This window comes from Mesoplodon densirostris, chromosome 10 (genome assembly GCF_025265405.1).
Source record: "Mesoplodon densirostris isolate mMesDen1 chromosome 10, mMesDen1 primary haplotype, whole genome shotgun sequence".
NCBI lineage: Eukaryota > Metazoa > Chordata > Mammalia > Artiodactyla > Ziphiidae > Mesoplodon > Mesoplodon densirostris.
Genome location: NC_082670.1, coordinates 102,701,882 through 102,722,306, shown reverse-complemented (window position 1 = coordinate 102,722,306; position 20,425 = coordinate 102,701,882). Strand labels below are relative to the sequence as shown.

The 20,425-nt window shown below is 44.3% G+C and overlaps 1 protein-coding gene across 20 annotated transcripts in view; it reads right to left on the bottom strand.

Annotated features, from left to right (window-relative positions):
- Positions 1-11,070: 11,070 nt before the first annotated feature.
- The window catches only part of SETD5 (SET domain containing 5), an 81,683-nt gene continuing 72,328 nt past the window's right edge, over positions 11,071-20,425 (bottom strand). For all 20 annotated transcript variants that reach the window (XM_060111101.1, XM_060111100.1, XM_060111103.1 and 17 more), the window contains 5 exons: positions 18,306-18,776; positions 15,456-15,754; positions 14,443-14,576; positions 13,879-13,967; positions 11,071-13,546 (listed from right to left, as the gene is read on the bottom strand). In XM_060111101.1, coding sequence (XP_059967084.1) covers positions 12,938-13,546; positions 13,879-13,967; positions 14,443-14,576; positions 15,456-15,754; positions 18,306-18,776 — 1,602 coding nt within the window. In that variant the 3' untranslated portion in view covers positions 11,071-12,937. The remainder of the gene's footprint in view (positions 13,547-13,878; positions 13,968-14,442; positions 14,577-15,455; positions 15,755-18,305; positions 18,777-20,425) is intronic.

Sequence of the window (20,425 nt, the reverse complement as noted above, 5' to 3'; positions counted from 1 at the left end):
GGTGGTTCCCCTTGGGGTGGTTGGACAGTGATTCCCTGTTACCATCCACCCAGCCAGCTGCTGTGGGGCAGTGGGAGACGCACCCAGGAGCTTGGGGTTGGGAGGGGAGTGTTGGTGGGGCTGAAGGAACACCAGGGTGCCTTAGGGGAGGGAAAGAGGCTGGAGTGGGTACCACACCAAAGCCCTGTCCCTGAAGCTTTAGCCGAGGTGGGAGCAGAGCAGGAAACACGTTCCAACCAGAGACCCCAGGTGAGGCTGAAATGTCGCTAAGCCGGGGCCCAGGTAGCTCTCCGGGGCCAGGAAGCCACCACAGCAAGGATGTCTGTAGTTTGCTCTCACCCACGTCTGGCAACTTGGCTTAAGCCTTCGGGAGGAGGCTGAAGCAGAGATGGTCCGTTCCCAGATCGATCTCTTGGTCCCTGAAAGACGCTGAGCTTTGAGTGGCCCACTGAGGCACTCCTCCCCCAGCTGTGCCTGGACCAGAGGGCTCTGGCACCATCTGGTCTCCTTTGCCTGGTGTGGGACTATCTCAGGAGAGGCCAAGGCAGCTCCAACCTAGTGGGGGTTCAGAGCACTGCTTGTTCAAGTCCTTCCGGGTCTTGGGAGGTGTGAACTTTCCTCTCTGGGAACCAGTACCCATGGAGGAAAACACCATGGGTAGGATCAAGATCTTTTTCAGGCCTGCTATAGCCAAGAAGTTGAGAGCTTTTAGACAAGGCTGTAGGGAAGAATTCTTTGGCCACCCTTTGAAGTTCCTACTTGGGCACAGGGGAGTCACCCTTCTCCAGCTTCCAGTGTGAACTGAGAAAGGGAAACCCTCCCTCTGGAGAAGCTGGTAACCTTCCCAAAACGAGAAACTTCCGCAGGCCCCTGCCTGGCTCAGGGCTAGCCTTCGGGTGGGACTGGAGTTTCCTGAGAAGGGAACAAGGGAGCCACAGTCCTTCCCTGAGCTCTGATCAGCAGAGGGCTTATGCTGTGTGTCATTAGGATAGCTTGGTGTTATCTACACCCCATTAGTAAGTTCCGTCTGAACGTGTCCTCACTGTTCATTGTCCAACTTGGTAACATTGATTTCGGTCCTGACCCCTTCTGCTGCTGCTGGGTTTGAGCTTCAGTGCAGGTGGAATGACATTCAAATAAAGAAACACTTTATATCACCCATGCTAGCTTTTCCTTCTCTGAGTTGGCCCCCAGGGGATTAAGAGGGGCGAGATTCAACCTGACCCTTTGTACCAGCCGTGGCTGCGTATTAACAGACCTTATGTGGAGGTAGCCAGACCATGACTGACATGGGACCCAGCACCACTTTCAATCCTGGCTTTCATCCTCAAGGACACCTCATGGCCTGAAGTGGCTGCTTGGACTCGTCACTTTGATCCACATTTCACTTTAAAGAGACTTCTGGAGATCCCATAGGACTGAGTCACACTGCACACCTAACTGAAATGTAATCTGTTAAACAAAATTGTTGTTTCCAAGGAGGAAGGAGAGAATAGCTGGCAGTCTCTGCCAGCTCCTGATTGCATGGGCTTGAAAACAAGGCTCTACTTCTGCCTGTGTGGCCTTGGGCAAGTCCTTTCACTTCTCTCTAAAGTAAGGAACAAATGAGGGAATGCGTGTGAATTGCTTCGCAGTGTCTTGCACATAGTAACATGCCCCATGTGGCAGCTACGTTGATTATAATTTTTGCACTTGGGAATTGAATCTTCATTCAACACATTTTGAGCACATAGTATCTGCTAAGAACTTAAAGAACAAAATCAGAGTCTCTGTCTTAAGGGTCTGATTGGGGAGATGAAATCTGCCTGGTGCAGGGTACTGTGGGTACTGCAGGTAGGGATACCTTGCATGACTTTAGGTGGGGTGGGTAGAGCAGGGGATGGACAATTTTAACTGTAGGATGAACAGGAGGTAAGCAGGCAGGCAGGGGTGAGGAGAGCCATTCATGAAAGACAGCGCAGCTTGGGGAAAAAGGCTGAGATGAGAAACCGAAATGAACCTGTGAAGAAATAAGAGCAATTTAGTAACGCTGAATTGTAAAGTGTGAGGTAGGGAGGGTCAGAGATTGATCTGGAGAGATCAGCAAAGGCCAGATGATGACTAAGCTCTGAGGCTATGTACAGCAGTTCAGACCTAAGAGAAATGGGGAAGGATTTTAAGCAGGAAAAGGACACAATTAGATATACATTTCAGAAAGATCACTCTGGTTGTAGTGTTAGGGGGTTGAGTTAGATGGAGACAATTTTAAGAAAAAGGAAAGCAGAAGTCTGGCCTGAAGCAAGGTGGTGGCAGTGGTTTTGAGAGAGGTAAGGAATTCAATATTTAGGAAATAGAAATTACACTTAGTAACTAACTGACTGTGGGGATAAGGGATACCGTGGCATCAAGGAGGAGAGTTAAATTTTCTGCTTGGGGGGAAAAGAAAAATTTGCCAGTATAGCAGGGGAGCAAGATAATCCGTTTAATTTGAGACATGCATGTGGGACATCCTGGTGGACTGTCCAGTAGTCCAGTTGACTTACGTAGATTTGGGTGCGCAAGGGAAAGATTTGGGCCAGAAACACAAACACGTGCAGCTAATGGGTGACATATGAAGTACAGATGAGCTTGTTCAGGGTGACTGTGTAGTGTGAAAAAAGCATGGGGCTGCAAAATGCTGGAGAACAACAACATATAAAGGTCAGAGGAATGGATGTCCAGAAGGAGAGTCAGAGCTATGACGAGAACCATGAGAATGTGGTGTTAGCGAAACCAAGGATTTAGAATTCAAGGGGAAGATCAACTGGTCAGATGGAGCAGAGAGATCCAGAATTAGGGACTTAAAAATGTGTCTACTAGATTTGGGAACAAGGAAGCTACTGCTGGATTTGGTAAAACCATGTTCAGAGGAGTGAGGTTAGAGCCAAAATGAGGTCTGTTCAGGAAGAGAATGGGAGGTGACTGAGTGCGGACCACCTTCTGGAGAAGCGTGTCTAAGAAGGGGAAATAAGTGACTTGAACTCTTTCAGGAAATATTAAGTATAGTGAACAAGCAGTGGACAAAGATCAGCATGTAACCTAGAGGAGGCTATGGAATCTCTTTTTCTTTAAACATGAAAGAGTTCTGAATGTCTGTAGGTCATGGCCGTTAAGAGTTTAAAGATCAAGAGAGGATGACTAATGGAAGAGGCGAGGAAGCCTCTTTTTTGGGGTAAAGTACAAGGTTTAGGGAGCTCTTGCCTGATGGCATCCAATTCTTCAGTGAAGCAGGAGGCAACACTGTCTACTGAAAGAGAAGGGAATGAGCAAGGGGTTTGAGAAGAATTATGAAAGTTGGGAACAGTTGCTAAAGGGGCTATCCAAGGATACAAAAGGATCAAGAAAAGGACTGATGGGTGACTATGAATTTGTGGTGACACCAACGGATGGGAGGGCAGGCACAGAAGGTAGACTATAGACTGAAAGGTAGGTGCAAGGTAAGCCGAGTCAGAGAGCCACCAACAGATCTAGGCTGGGTATGGGAAAAGGAGAGCCTGCAATGGGGCAAACTGACGGAGGAAATGGAGAAATCAAGGCGCTAAAGTTTACGTGAAAAAGCTGGAAGGTTAGGAGATTGTAGCTAATTAGAAAGTTGGGTATTTGACCTGAATATTCTGAGTAATTCTTATAAAAGACTTTGAGATGTGAGGCAACCTGGTTAGGATGTCCACCCAAATGGTGAGGATAATGGCAGAAATTGGGGTGCAGAAGACAAGCCAAGTTGCCCCCAAAATCAAAGAATCAGACAGAGAGGTTGGACGGTTAAGATGACAGCAGGAAGAGGGCTGAAAGCGCAGTAACCAATGCGTGAGCAGCAGAGGAAGCAGGGATTTTTAATCTGAGGGACAAGATATATTTTGTCTGCAAACATTTAGGGAGAGTCTCCACGCAACAGGATGTGAGAGAAGGATCAGCCTCCACGTCAGAGGCTGCAAAGGAGGTGGCGTCCTAAGGAGAGAACCATATTCAGTCAAGGCCAACAGACAATATGGAGGAGGTAGGGGTTTGTCCATCAAAGAAAAGAGTACTGTAGAAAAGTTGGGAGAGAAGGATGGTACTTTGTAAAAGTAGAGAGCGCTGGGAAGCCAGAGGACATGGAGAACTGTCATTTTGGGAGGTGACTAAGGAGCGTGAAATTGGTAGAACTCACCAGACTCCAAGTTTCCAACAGAGCTCTAGTTTGAAAACCCTTTCAAGTCCACTGAGGCAGCGCAGAAGGACTGGTGACACCACCTGCCGGCACCATACAGACCTGGAGGTTCTGGAAAGCTCAGGTGCCGAAATTCAACCTGAGTGGGTTGGAGGCTTCTTCAGATTCATTTAGTCATTCAATAAAATATGTGCCAAATGCCTGTTCTGCTCAGGTACTGCCAAGCTCTAGAAATACACAGATAAGTCAGACAGAGGCCCTGGGCTCAAATGACATTAGGCCACTTAGTAGCAGGGCTGTTTGCCTGTTTATGGTGGCTATGTAAGGTTTTGTTCTTTGTTTTGTTAGACATATTGCAGCATAAGACAAATGTACAGGCAGATGACCTATTAAACGTAACGTCACCATAACCAAAGAAAATCTTGCTGACCGCCCAGAAGCCTTTCCAGTGCCCCCCAAACACTACCCCGCTTCCTTCCCTCCTAAGAGTAACCACCACCTGGATTTTTATTGTAATCACTTTCCAACTTCTATCATTTTTTTCATCCAAGTGAGCATCTTTAAACAAAATAGTTTAGTTTTGACTATTCTTTGGATATGTCTTTACCCACTTTGTTTCTTTTCATCCCTCCTTGCAATTTGTTGAAGAAACTGGACCATTTGTTAGGTAGTGTTCCACAGCTGGGATTTTGCTGGCTCCATTCTTGTGGTTTAGCTGAACAAGTTCCCTCTGTTCTCTGTATTTCCAGCAAATTGGATCTAGATGCTTATTCACATTCAAGTGTATGTTTGAACATTTTAATGACTGTTTCATAGTTGTTGTTGTTTTTTTATCAAGAGATACATAGTATCGAATTGCTTTTGTGTAATTACGGGTTGAACAATAGTGATGCTCCAAATCTATCATTCTCTTATTTGTGGGAAAGCTTCTATAAAGGGAAACATCCTCATTTTCGATCTAGCCAGCTAGTGGTACAACTTGTATAGGAAAGGCAAGAATAATGCTGGAGTATTTCCTTTTATTTTCTAGTTTTCAAAAATAGAGTTGGTTCCCTAACATCCTCCCAAGATGAACAATTATTATGTTTTGGTACCATTATGAACTCATGGATTTAAACATACTTGATTCCGTTACATTTATCATAATTAATGCTTAAAATGTTGTTGTTGGTTAGCAGAAGCCTCTTTAAATCGGTGTGTATTTTTTTTTTTTAATATTTATTTATTTGGCTGCGCCGGGGTCTTAGTTGTGGCACGTGGGATCTTTAGTTGCAGCATGCAGACTCAGTTGCGGCATGTGGACTCTTAGTTGGTTCTCAAGGACATTGGATTCATTTGCTTTCTCTCACATTAAAGTCCTCATATATAAGACCACAAATATAACTAAAACCATATTATTTTCTGCTTATTTCTTTGTAGTTGCACGGTATTTACATTGCCTAGGTCACATGAACCAGCTGACACTGGCTGACCAGTCTCACCTTATATTCCTCATTCATTCTTAGTTCTACACGTAGCTAACTGCATATAATTAACTCACCACCAGACTTTCTGTTGCTCTTTTTTTTTTTTGCTGTATGCTGGCCTCTCACTGTTGTGGCCTCTCCCGTTGCAGAGCACAGGCTCCGGCTGCGCAGGCTCAGCGGCCACGGCTTACGGGCCCAGCCGCTTCACCGCATGTGGGATCTTCCCGGACCGGGCCCGAACCCATGTCCCCTGCATCGGCAGGTGGACCCCCAACCACTGCGCCACCAGGGAAGCCCTCTGTTGCTGTTTCTTAAGACAGTTTGGTCATCCAAATCAGCTCAGTTTCTAACATATTCCTAAGAAAGAATTAACAGGAATAAAGTTCCCCAGGTTCTGGCATGAGGATGACAGTTTGCTGCTACTACATAGTTGGTAAGAAACTTTTGTTTCAGTCTCTTTGAGTATCTTAAATATATTATTCCATTCTCTTTTGCCATAAAGTGTGGCTGTCAAAAAACCTGACAGAGGGACTTCCCTGGTGGTGCAGTGGTTAAGAATCCGTCTGCCAATGCAGGGGACACGAGTTTGATCCCTGGTCTGGGAAGATCCCACATGCCGCAGAGCAACTAAGCCCGTGCACCACAACTACCGAGCCTGCGCTCTAGAGCCCATGCGCCACAACTACTGAGCCCACGTGCCTAAAGCCCGTGCTCCGCAACAAGAGAAGCCACTCCAATGAGAAGCCTGTGCACCGCAACAAAGAGTAGCCCCCGCTCCCTGCAACTAGAGAAAGCCCGTGCACAGCAACGAAGACCCAATGCAGCCATAAAACAAAACAAAACAAAAAACAAAACCTGACAGAGCTTAATTTTCCTTCCATTATAAATAACTTTTTAGGCCTAGATATACAAGATTTTTTTTCTTTTCTTTAAACTCCAACAATTTTAGAATGTCTTGATATTGGGTTTGAATTCTTGGTTGAATTTACAAGGTATGCATTACGTTCTTTCAGTCTGTAGTTTGAAATATTTCAGGAAAAGTTTTCTCGAATTACAACTTTTGGTATTCTGTTCTCTTGCCTTTTTTTTGCTCTTTGGAAACACCTACTGACACATGTTGTCTTTTTTTGCCCGTCTTCGATATTTGCCACTTAAAAAAAGACTTTTTTAAAAAAAATTTATTTATTTTTGGCTGCGTTGAGTCTTTGTTGCTGCGTGCGGGCTTTCTCTAGTTGCAGTGAGCGAGGGCTACTCTTTGTTGTGGTGCGCAGGCTTCTTTCTCATTGCGGTGGCTTCTCTAGTTGTGGAGCACAGGCTCTAGGCGCGTGGGCTTCAGTAGCTGTGGCACACGGGCTTAGGTGCTCCGCGGCATGTGGGATCTTCCCGGAGCAGGGCTTGAGCTCGTGTTCCCTGCACTGGCAGGTGGATTCTTAACCACTGCGCCACCAGGGAAGTCCCTCAAGTCTTACTTAAAAAAAAATTGAGATATAATTGACATATAACATTAGTTTCCTGTATAAAACATATACACGTTGTGAAACGATCACCACAATGTCTAATCAACATCCATCATCACGCTGTTACAAAAATTGTTTTCTTGTGATGAGAACTTTTAAGATCTACTCCTTTAGCAACTTGCAAATACAGTATTATTTTTAAATTTATTTATTTTATTTATTTTTGGCTGCATTGGGTCTTCATTGCTGCACGCAGGCTTTCTCTAGTTGCGGTGAGCAGGGGCTACTCTTTGTTGTGGTGCGCGGGCTTCTCATTGTGGTGGCTTCTCTTGTTCGGAGCACGGGCTCTAGGTGTGTGGGCTTCAGTAGTTGTGGTTCGCAGTCTCCAGAGCGCAGGCTCAGTAGTTGTGGCACACCAGCTTAGTTGCTCCGTGGCATGTGGGATCTTCCCAGACCAGAACTCGAATCCATGTCCCCTGCACTGGCAGGCTGATTCATTTAAAAAAAAATTATTTGGCTGCATTGGGTCTTCGCTGCTGAATGCAGGCTTCCTCTAGTTGCGTCGAGTGGGGGCTACTGTTTGTTGCAGTGTGTGGGCTTCAGTAATTGTGGCATGCAGGCTCAGTAGTTGTGGCTCTTGGGCTCTAGAACGCAGGATCAGTAGTTGTGGCACACGGGCTTACTTTCTCCATGGCATGTGGGATCTTCCCAGACCAGGGCTTGAACCTGTGTCCCCTGCATTGGCAGGCAGATTCTTAACCACTGCACCACCAGGGAAGTCCTGTGAAGAGTGTTTAAGGTCTGTGTCTAGATACATTTTTTGCACGTGGATGTCCAATTGTTCCAGCCCCATTTATTGAAGACTATCTTTTCCCCACTGTATTGCCCTTGCTTGTTTGTCAAATATCAGTTGACTGTAATTGTGTGGGTTTGTTTCCGGGTACTCTATCAACCTATTTGTCTATTCTTATTCCAATACCATGCTATTTTGATTACTATAGCTTTATAGTAAGTCTCAAAGGCCGGCTGACTTCATTCCTCCCTTTTAACACTGTGTTGGCTATTCTGGGTCTTTTTCCTCTGCCTATAAACTTTAGAATAATTTTGTTGATATCCAAAAAACAACTGCTGGGATTTTTTTATTTTTGGCTGTGTTGGTTCTTTGTTGCTGCACGGGCTTTCTCTAGTTGCGGTGGACAGGCTTCTCACTGCGGTGGCTTCTTGTTGCAGAGCACGGGCTCTAGGTGTGCGGGCTTCAGTAGTTGTGGCACGTGTGCTCAGTAGTTGTAGGGCTCTAGAGCGCGGGCTCAGTAGTTGTGGCACACGGGCTTAGTTGCTCTGCAGCATGTGGGATATTCCCGGACCAGGGCTCAAACCTGTGTCCCCTGCATTGGCAGGCATGTTCTTAACCACTGCACCACCAGCGCGGCCCTATCGGCTGGAATTTTGATTGGGATTACGAATCTAAAAGTCAAGTTGAGATCAGACATCCTGACATTTGAGTCTTCCCATTCATGGCCATGGAGTATCTGTTTATTTAGTTCTTTCTTTCATCAAGAATTCTGTAGTTTTACCCATATAGGTCTTTTAGATATTTTGTTAGATTTATACCTATTTCATTTTTTCAGTTCTAATGTAAATGTTATTGTTTAAACTTTCAAATTCCAGTTGTTTGTATATAAGGAAGCAACTGACATTTGTATCATTAACCTTATACCTTGCACCCTTGCTATAACTGCTTATTAGTTGCATCTTTTTATTGTGGGGGTCAATTCTTTTGGATTTTCTGTAAGACAATTCTGTCCTCCTCTGTGAACAGTCATTTCTGTTTCCCCAATCCACATACCTGTTATTTCCTTTTCCTGTCCTATTCCATTAGTATGCTTTCATCTGTGGGGATATTACTCTGCTCCTTTCTTGTAACTGTTTGGAATTTGACTATGGTACTTTCTGTTACCCGTTTTTATGGGTAAATAAAGGGAGGCATGATTTTTTTCTAGTTGCAAGGTTTTACCGCACATTTTTGTGTGTAAAATATTAAAATATGGACTGTGCAAACAATAGCAGTTGACATTCAGCAGAACAATTTATTTTTTCACAAATTTATTTATTTATATTATTTTTGGCTGTGTTGGGTCTTCGTTGCTGTGTGTGGGCTTTCTCTAGCTGCAGCGAGCGGGGGCTACTCTTCGTTGTGGTGCATAGGTTTCTCACTGCGGTGGCTTTTCTTGTTGTGGAACATGGGCTCTAGGCGAGCAGGCTTCAGTAGTTGTGGCATGTGGGCTCAGTAGTTATGGCTCCTGGGCTCTGGAGCACAGGCTCAGTAGTTACGGCACACGAGCTTAGTTGCCCTGTGGCATGTGGGATCTTCCCGGACCAGGGCTTGAACCCATGTCCCTTGCGCTGGCAGGCTGATTCTTAACCACTGCGCCACCAGGGAAGCCCCAGCAGAACAATCTATGACCAACTGTTTCTCTCGGGAGTTAAAGAACAAGGTAAGTTATTTAACACTTTTATGGACAACCCTAGTTTCACTCACTCAAAATACTCAAAATACCTCTCCTGCTCAATTTGGATTCTATCAGGAGTTTCTTTTCAGTGTGGAGCTCTGTCCTGGGAGCTCTGCTGTTTAGAACTATCTTGGGCCCAGACTGCTCCAGCCCCTTCAGACTTACCCAAACACCTTTGCACGCACTGCAAATCCCTTCTAGTTTTGACTGTTGTTCTCAAATTGGCTCGCTGAACTTCCAAGTGAGTGCTCGTTTGGAGTTCTGAGACCCATCAGACACACCATTGCTTCCTCTGGAACAGAACGTGATACCATGAAGGTCTTGTGGCTATTGGTGTTTTGAGGCTCTGGGGGATGTGTAATTTTCCTATAAAGTTGCCCAAGGTTTTGTATCTCAGAGTAAGTTTTGAGTGTAGGAGCAGGGAAAAGTTATAGGGGAACACCATCTCCTTCAATACCTATGCTTTTTCTCCAAGCTGTTTCCTTTATTCATCTTCAGCACAAGAACCTTTCTGTCTCTGAGCCTCATAGCAGGTTATGAAGGCTGTGCTGATGAATTGATAATCAGTGTAGTTTCAAAGTAAATGGCCTACTCCATTTGGACAATAGTGCATTTTTTTCTTCAGGGTGACCTTTAGTAAACAGAGAACCATGCACCATCAAAATGATGCCTGAAGGCTAAAAAGCCCAGACTGCTTTTTAAGGCAAGAACTGGTAATGATATACTTTTCCTGCTAGTTAAGTGATTTCTAGTCAGTTTCAAAGCATCTCTAGCTATCTCTTTTTGTTTCCTGGGTAAACTGCAAAATTTCCAAGACTGTCAGTTGGAGCCTGCCATTTAGAAGAGAGAAATCTTGGACACATTATATCCTCTGAAACTAATAAAAACTTATAGAATGGGAATAATATACCTACCTTAACACATACTAAGGATGAATGAGACAACCAATGACATAAACGGAAGAGCCTGGTTAACTGTGAAGTTGTATACAAGGTGCACTTGCTTATTTCTTTAATACAGTTCAGCTTCTAATATTTATATCACATCGAAAGTAACGTACCTAGTAATAGAGAAGGAGGCTGTCTTATCTTCATATTCCCAGCACCTTACATATAGCCTAGCACTCAGTAGCTGTTTAGTAATGCATTATAGCCTGATCTTAATCATAAAATGGTGAAGGAAGATCAGTCTGTATTCCTGACCCCATTATGGACAAAACAACACCAAGAGCACAGTCTCCTGAATGTGGGTCCATCTTTGCTCTCTTCAAGTAAGGACAGCGTTAGGAAAACCAGGCAAGCCAAGGTCACAGAACTGGACAAAGAGGTTCTCAACTTATGATTATTATGGTTAAGAATTTTATTATCAAAATTATTACATCTCTTGTGAAAGTTCAAATGTTACAGCAAGGTGTAAACACTCCACTTGAGAAAGAAGTGATACTTCTTCCCTTCCAAGAGTCCCCCCCACCCCCCGCCCCCACCCCCCCCCAGAGGTCTGGTCTTGACAGCACCCTGCCCACACAGAGTGGCTGGGGTCTCTGCACGTGCCAGGCAGGGTGAGGGCCGCCTGCCCGCTGGCCTCTCCCCTCGGTTAACAGCCAAGGGGAGAATGCAAACCCCAGCCCAAATGGAGAGACATTTACATACGTTTTATATAATATACAAAGAAACCAGCATCCCAGGCAACATGATTTCCACTCCCAACGCTCTCCCAGACTGATGGGTTTGTGGGGGAAACAAAAAGAAAAGTATTCTGCTGAAGTCTCAGCATTAAAAAAAATCTCCCCTCATTTGAGCAAACACCTGATTTCAATTTTGAAAAAGTGAAATTTTGTAACAGTCACACACAAAGAGAGAAGACTGTGCATATGATAGTTGTAGGAGAGGGTAGAAAGAAAGGGGATGTAAGAGGCTGAGGGGAAAAAGGAGAAAACAAACTGGAGGGAAGGAAGGAGGGAGACTCACAGTATTATCTTGTCCAAAAGAAAGAAGGTCCACTGCAGCACCAGGGATTACACCTGTCAGATATCTGCTACCCCTACCATGGTTATAACTGAATACAAAATTAGATAAATAAAAACACGCCGGATATTACAGTAAACAAGTGAAAGAAATAAGCTGGCAACCGTATGGAATTTAAAAAGATTGTGTACCCCACCTGGCTGGCTCCAGGGCTCCTGCAGGGGTGTACAACAGGCACAATGCACTGATGGGGAGAAGCCAGTCTGCTCTCATCTCTCATCCAAAACAGTGTTATTAGGTATGTGGGTGGTTTTAGAACACTCTCACCTGGGCCACTCTCAAATAAGCATCTCCCAAAGAAACGTGGGACATGCCACACACAATCACAGTCCTGTCGGTGCCATTCCACAAACGTATCTTTCCACTCTTACCCTGCAGTCACGAGTGCACGCTCCCCAATCATGGAGGCAGTCCTACTCAGGGGATCGTCAACTCCTGATTAATTGGGAGTAGAAAAAATAAAATTCAAAGAATTCCCAAACCACCTGGGACCCTTCCTAATCAAATTTATTGCCAAAAGCTGATAAGTAGCAATGCAATTGGCCCATCTCAGTTATATCTCTTTTCTTTGCCTACTTACTTCATAGATTACTGAGCTGTGAAATAGCTTGGGGAAGGGGAGTGGGATGGGGCTCAGACAATCTACTAGGACAATCTGCTCCTGAATAATCAAGAGTTGACCATGAGCACTTCCTCAGAGATCCGGGCACCCCTCAGTCAGAGCACACTCCAAGCTTCACTATCCCTGCCTCTTTCTTGGTGTTTCTAAGACAAAGGTAAGGAATATTCTTGGGTGGACACATCTTGGCCAGATAACTGCTTTTGGAATGGTTTTCTTATATACCTACCTTTTTTCTTAAGTGCATAAAACCCTAACACTACTCAGATGGCTTGGGGCTTTGAGATTGGCTCTTTTCACCGTTTTTTCCTTTGAAAACTTCTTTTTCGATTTAAAAAGATGTCCTCACTGCACAAGTGACTACAGGATACAGGCAAGGATGGGAGACGGAGGCTTCAACACAACTCATTGCACTTAGAACCATTACTAACCGAAACACCATTTGCTTGTCAACAATGTACCCTTAACAGCAGGGAGAAACTTCTTTATAGTCTCTGCTTCAGACAAGATTTACATCTTTCTCCAAGGCCAGAGCCAGTCACGACCACAAGTCTTGTTTCTTGTTGACCAGACCCAATCCTCTGGCACCTTGTACCCCCTCCCCCAGCAATATGCTCGGCCTAGGTTCCAGAGGCAGCTGGAAGGAAGCAGCTATGGGCTCATTCAAGTTCTGTTTGCCCAAATCCAGAAGCCCTAGGAAAGTCCTGTCTGAGTCTTGACCCCCGACCCCTGCAGTGGCTGGAGCCGGTACTGGTGCACACCCCCACTCCCTCGATGTGGGTAGTGCTGTGAATTGGAAACCGCAGATACCCTGGAGGCCTGGTAGGCAGCTGACTGCCCAGCACTGGGCAGACTGATAGTCCGGAAGTCTGATGGCAATGACGACCTAGAGTTCTGAGGAAAGGAGGTGGAACTCAGAGTTCCTGTGCTGGACTGGGAAACCGAGTCTGAGGTCGGTGAGTCTGAGGGGCCCTGCGGGGTAGGGCTAGCAGCACTAGAAGGGCAGCTCCTCCTTGGAAGACTGCTGCCGGTGCTGTTTCCAGAATGTGGCTGGCTGCTATAATACCCTGGTGTCCCCGTAAATGGGGCCAACGAGTCTGTGGACACAGGGTGGGCAGGGCTGGAATAGGACGTGGAAGAGAGGGAGGATTCTGAAGAACCATGAGAAGGGGGGTTCCCAGGTCTCAGTGCAGTAGTTCGATAACTGTATCCCGGAGACTGGGTGGGATGTCCTCTAAAGGGGGAGGAACTCTGTTGAAGGAGGCTTTGTGATTCTGTCCGTGGACTATCACACTGCAGGAGCTAGAAAGAGTTGGGAGGAAAAGCATAAGGAGGTGAAAAAGTCCCTATTTAAGCCATTTAGGCTTGTGAATATTTAAAATATCCTACTTCTTCTTCATCTTCTTAAACATTTGTTCTTTTTAGGATACCAAGGACAGTAAAATAGCTGTCTTTGGTCACTTAATTTTTCTGGCATAAGATTTATTACCTGAAGGTGAGCAGGTGATGACTTATTTCCAAAGCTGCTGAAACTATATGCAAAGACGGCATCTCAACTGCAAAGGATGGCCAGGATCACAAAACATTTGGAACCCAGAACACATTCTTATGCCCAGAGCACCTTCTTGTCTCACCTGGTAGCTGTATCTGGAAGGGCTGTAAACGGCTGCTCCTTTAGAGAGTGCTGAGCTCAGTGTCTCTGGGCCTTCACCATCTGCAGGGTCTGGAAGGTAATACAAAATCAACTTATTTTCTTAGAATAAGTGTGAGAGATCCATTGTTCATTCAAGTCACCAATGCCAGCACCAACCCATGCCGCTCTCCTTCTGACAAATCAGGTGAGTGCAGCATGCCAGAAGGGCAAAAGGAGTGGTTAATTATGGGGTGTTTTAAATGCCTGATCTGATTTCTGTCTCCTTTTTTCTCTTCATCCTTCATCAAGGTGATTCCCAGGGCTTTGGAGAGATGAGTTACATAAAGGTATCCTTTGGGAAAAAAGAGCAGACAAAGAGCAAGCAATGCTAGATCTTAAGAATGCTGCAGCCCAAAAGAGTGAAAGCAAGACTGAGCTGGAACTCTGCATACAGGGGAGCCCAACTGCATAAGAAATGGACTCACCTCAGCCCAGCATTTGGTGTGCATTGTGTAGAGCCTGGCTCGTGTCCCTGTACCTGGTTGGCAGAAGGCCATAGGCTCACCTGAGTCTTTTTCTGTGATGTTACTCTCCCACGTGGGAGAAGGCTCTCCTTTTTGGGCCACCCTCACACTGCTTCGGAGGACCTTGGGGATGCTCCCTCCTTCTCGGAGTCGTTCTACTGATGTGGGAACCATCCTGTGAAGGCAATAGGGTGTGTAGGTTTATGCCACAGGACTTCAGAGATAAGAGTCTGGAACAAAGCTCTGACAAAAAACTGTACAACGTATTCTCTTAGAACACCCTCTAAACATTATTTTCCTCAGGACCAATTTAAAACAAGGTATTTTCTCTGCCTCAAACTATGTCAGGCACTTAAGAATAAACACTTTTAAAGAAAAAAGCAATTAAGGAAAAGGGGGATTGGAAGCTGTCTACTTCTTTTAACCTCCATCTTGAAATGCTAACTTTCTGTTCTGTGAACTCATGTGACTGGCACGTGGTAGCAGTTTAATGTTTCACAGATGAATGAACATTACTCCCTTGAGCCATGTCTCTCCTTTCTCAGACCTCATTTCTTCAGTTCAAGATCCCTAAAATGCCTCATTCTTTATTTCACTCATTTGATACTCAGTACCTGACTTTAGTATTATTTATTTGCGGTGTCCCCTAAACCAGACAAATCCTTTCAGAACGTGTCACATCTCTCTGTATATGCTAGCTGTGTGAAACTGAGATATCTGTTGTTAATTTAGGGGGAACTGAGCTCAAATCCTGACTTACCTTTCACACGAAATGAGAAAATAGAAGAGGCAGTGTTAGTGCCCAGCGAAAAAAATAACTCCACTGTGTCCACAGCTATATGCCATCCAACATGTTGTTTTGCAGGCTCGGTGGCAATTCTTTGCTTCTGTAGGGCTGGTGGATTGTGGCTGATACTATTAAATCAGCTGAATAGGGTAGACAGCACTGTTGGCTGGCTTTCTCAGATAAGTGTTTCCATACATCTTAGGTAAAGAGCCTAGATGTTTACTTCCCTCCTGAATTTAATCATTAAAGCATCAAACATAAACTTACCACCTACTGCTGATACTCTCTTGAGGTCTGCAGTGAGATGAAGTGCCTCTGGAATCTGATGGGCTTACCGCCTCCAAATGAGACATAGAGGAATGAGATGGGGAGAACTTTTTGTGAGGGGAAGATGGGGTTCGGGCTGAGGATCCCTGCACACCATGGGCACCAGTGTCAGAAAGTGAGTTACTGCTGCCTTGCCCAGCTCCTGCAGACTTGCTTTTGCTCTGTGTAGAGTCACCTCCCCCACCAGCAGAATTTTCCTTGGCTTCTTGTTTCCGTTTGCGGTACTCCAGCAGGGATACCTAGGAAGGAGAAAAGAAACAGGACCCTAGCTAGACATCATTAGTGGATCACTAGCAATGGGGAAAGAAGATGGAACCCTAGTAAACTGTTAGCAAGCCATGCAAACAAAGCAGGCACCAACAGGTGACTTTTTCCAAGTGTGAGAGAGACCTGAGCACAGCTACTTATTTAAATCAGTCAGAAACTGGTAAGGAAAAGAGAATACACTAGGAGATGGCATTTTTGAAAAATGGTATTCACCAGTAGACCTCAACCTTTATTCTGCCTTCAGAAAAACCTGTGAGATTACAGTTCCCTTCAACAAAAGTGTGCTATCATAGCTATTTGTAACAACGGTAGCACCTAGAAAAGGGAAGGTGAAGAGCTGGGAGTCTGTGTAGTTTGAAAAAGTCTCCTAGGTGATTCTGATAGCTCTTCCTCACTCCCCAGAAATCCCTAGAGTTAGTTGTTTAAAAACAAAACAAAACAAAACACACACACACACACACACACAAAGAAAAAGTCAATGCTTCAGTGTTTTTAAGTGTGCTCCATTTTTCAAGATATACCCAGGGATTTATTACTGTTACTGTTTTACACATAGAGAAACTAGTGTAAAAGGAGAAAGGAAAAGATTTCCTGTTTATACTTTAGCAAGCCAGCTCTAGAAAGCCTGTATACTTGGAAGCTTCTCCTCAATCTGCCATTCCTCTGCCTTATTCTTTCTTGACTGCCACAACAAGCCCCTCTTCCCTGCCCTGCCAAGTACACCTCCTCTCTGCTGTTACAGCACACTGTGCTTACACTGCCTGTCGACCTATTACAATGTCTTGTATGCTTGTAAACTGTCATGTTCTACAAGGGCAAAGACCAAGTTTATTTGGCTTTTTATCTTTAACATACAGTGCAGAACTTGGTTGATAGCTGGTGCTCAACAATATTTCTGAAATAACAGATCATGGTTTCACTTTTGCACATAATAAATGAAACCAGAAACCCAAAGACTGTTTCCACTTTTGTTCCTGCTAGTCAGTGCTGTTGATGCAACAGTATTCTAAACCCAGTGCTTTTTTTTTTTTTTTTGGGCTGCGCCTCGCAGCATGTGGGATCTTAGTTCCCTGACCAGGGTTCGATCCGTAGTGAAAGCACGGTGTCCTAACCACCGGACCGCCAGGGAATTTTCCCCGCAATGCTATTTTATTACAAATTATCTGCCAGTGTTTCCTCCTTCTTTTATCCACTTAGGGCTCTCATTTTTCTGTTCAAATGTAAAATATAACAAAAACACAAAGTAAGACAATTTTGTGTATGCATTTTCTATACACAATCATGGAAAGGGGTTAATAATAAATTCTGGTAACGTATTTCACTGTAATGCAAAGACAAAAAGCCACTAGGCTACATTTGAACAAGAGTACCACAGACATTTTGCAATTATGTGAGACTGTCACACACACACAACATTAAACACCTCTAGCTCTGACCAGTAAATGGAAGTTGCTGTGACAACTCGAAATACTCCTATGCATTTCCAAATGCCCCTAGTTGAAAACCACTGACATAAAAAAGCACACTTCTGGCTTTGTAATTTATAGATCAGGCATCGCCTACAAGTCAAGCCCCAAACCAGATCTCTGCGACCTGGCTCTGCCCACCTCTGTATTCTCCTCCTGACTATCCCCACTATTCACCTGCCACCATAGCAACATTCAACTACAACCACATCACATCCCTACTGCCCACTCAATGGAGTGTCACAGTTACTTGTTCTGCTCTCTCTTCTGTAAGACCTTCACCCCCTCAATTTGTTGGCTGATTGATTCCTACTTCCTGTTTTGAGATCAGCCAAATCAGTGAACTGTCACCTTGCACTCTACCACCCCTCAAACTTGGCTATGAACCTCTTGTTTGTTCTCAAGTACCCTCCATATATTCGACTTGGTCAGGTTTCCTGTTAAGTTGTTCTCATCACATCTGAACAACTCCTTTCTCATCATTAATACAATTATCTGCTAAACTCAGTCTGACTTGCTATAAGCTCCATTAGGGTGGAACCTAGGAGGCAATATAGCATGGTGGCAATAAAAGCATGCAATCTGGAATCAGACAGACCTGGGTAGTGTCCTGGCTCTTCCATATACTAGCTGTGTGACCACGGGCAAGTTACTCAACTTGCCTTAGTTTCATCATCTACAAAATGGGAAATTACCCATCTTACAGGATTATTGTGAGGTTAAATGCATAAGAAGAGCTTAACAGTGCCTAGAACATGAGAAGTACTATATAAAACATGTAAGTAGCATTATTCTTTTTCACTGCTTTATCCTTTGAATTGCCTAGCCACGTGTATGGCACATACATGGTAGGCATTTGAATTTGCTTAACATTTACAACACTCATCAAATTATATTAAAACAGTCTTTCACTAGACATGCCAAGAGACCGTCTTACTTATCTTCATTTTCCTCACACTGAGCACAGTGCTGAAAACACAGTGGTAATTCAGTAAATATCTGTTGACTTATTCAGTTAAAGTTCTTCAAAACGGCCTATAAAATGTGAAACACTTACCTTTTTCCTCTGTGGGGGGTTCTGGGGGGCAGATGGGACTCCTTCACAAGCCCTTTCGCCACCAGGTGACATGGATCCACGAGAGAGGTCTTTCATAAAACCATGCTCATATCTGCTGGGAAACCCTTCTGCAGGGGAACAATAGCCCCCATCCAAATGTAAAGGCTTCCTATCCCCTACTAGGGGAGACCCTCGATACAATCCATCTGCTCGAGGCATAGCGTTCAATGGGGAGTAGGCATACATCAAGTTAAACTCTGTCCGAAATGTCTGGTCCGAGTTTCTCACAAGGGTCTGATGTCCATCTCCACTCCTGCTTGTCAAGCCAGTCTCAGAGGTGGGTCCGACAGAGGGATGAGGAGCCAGGTCAGAATGACCCGAGCTGATCAGGGAAGGTCTGTCAGCACAGCTGTTAGTGTTGGAGTCAAGGTAGCCTACTTTTGTCAAGTCCAGGTCTTTTCGGTGACAAAGCTGAAAGAATAAAAATCAACGGAGACATGGGGTAGAGGAGAAAGGAAAAAGTCAAAGGGCAGAAAAGAAGGGAAGTGAGGGGGCACAGGTGAATAAGAATAGGTAAGAGGGACGAAAGTAGAAGAGAGAAAGCCATTAACATCTGTAAAAGTCCCATGTAATACCAGTGTATACATGCCAGATTACCAAAGAATCCTGGCCTTCCCCAAATTGTTTTAAAGTCTTTCTGGAGGAGAATACTGGGAAAGTCAGAATTAGATAACTGGCCAAATGTGACTATTTTGCCTGCTTAGCCTTTCATCAGGTTTGCTGAGTCACCTTGCACTACATTCAGGGACTGGCAGTATAATTAGGGATTTACCTGAGCCCCATGGAGCCACAGAGGTGAGAATAGTGTCTTAAGATAACTGGCTTCTGGTGTTATTCATTTCTAAACTAATATTGATGGAAGGTGGGAGGAGGGAAAAAGGTGAAAGAAAGTAGAAAGTAGACGAAAATTCAAGTATTTAAGTTACTGGTTCAGGGAAGAAGAATGGTATTAGTCAACGACATCAACCAACCAGTTCTTCACTCACTTTCACTATTAAGTATGTATTTCTCATAAAACTTTCTGGCCACTCAATTCTTCTTTTTGCATCCTCTAACGTATGTTAACATACCACAAGGCCACTAATGCTCATCACTGCAGAGCATCTGAAATGCTGAAATGTATCAAAAATAAACCCATCTACCTGGTCATCATTACCTCCTAACATCAAGATTTTCTGCCACTATGTCAGCTATAGCTAACTCTCTAGAAAGAATAGTACCAGAAACCCAGATGACACACATGTCAGCCTCCAAATTATGCTATCTTAGAATCTTTAGCAACTGAGGGAGAGCTTTACATTCCTTACAAAATAGAGTAAAAAACACCCAGAAGATCTCTAGTACACTAGAATACAATCTTCTTCAGTTTCACATTGATCTATAAAATCCTACTGATTCAGAATTTGGTCACCTGTCACTGAGTTTAGCACTAACTTTTTACTGGAAGGGTGTGGGGTTAACAGTTTAGTTAATTTCTGAAAGGTTATGAGAGACTGTAACTTTCTCTTTAAGAGGAAAAAGGCTCCATGTGGATTCATGGAGTTAATCATTACTACGTTTGTCCAAATCTTTTAACAGTTAAGAAACTCTAGCACTAAAATCTGAATTTAACATCTCCATAGCAGTAGGATTTGATATTCTAAGAGGTACCATTTGTACAGCAACCATTTCCCAACCACTGCAGAATGGAGCCCTGAGTCACAGAAGCCATGGGCTGACTTAAGCTGAGAGGCATGACTCTCCCTTTCTAAAGAAGCTGCTTAATCTATCAACCAAAGCTCAAAACATCCAGTTAAACAGCTGTCAGATTAACCCGGGAATAAGGCATAAATCACTGCCTAACTTTTCCAATATAAGCTGCTCCTTTATCAGCCCAAGATAATAAAGATCAAAAAACAGCTCCTACCAACTGTTGATATAACCTTCCTTGTTTAACAAACACACTGTTAGACTTTCTTTAACAAGGTTCCCACCACGTCTTCAGCTCCTTTAAACTTGATTTCTAGATTCTATTCTTTAAGAAAACTCTTCAGCCATACCCTTCCCCCCACCCCCCCAAA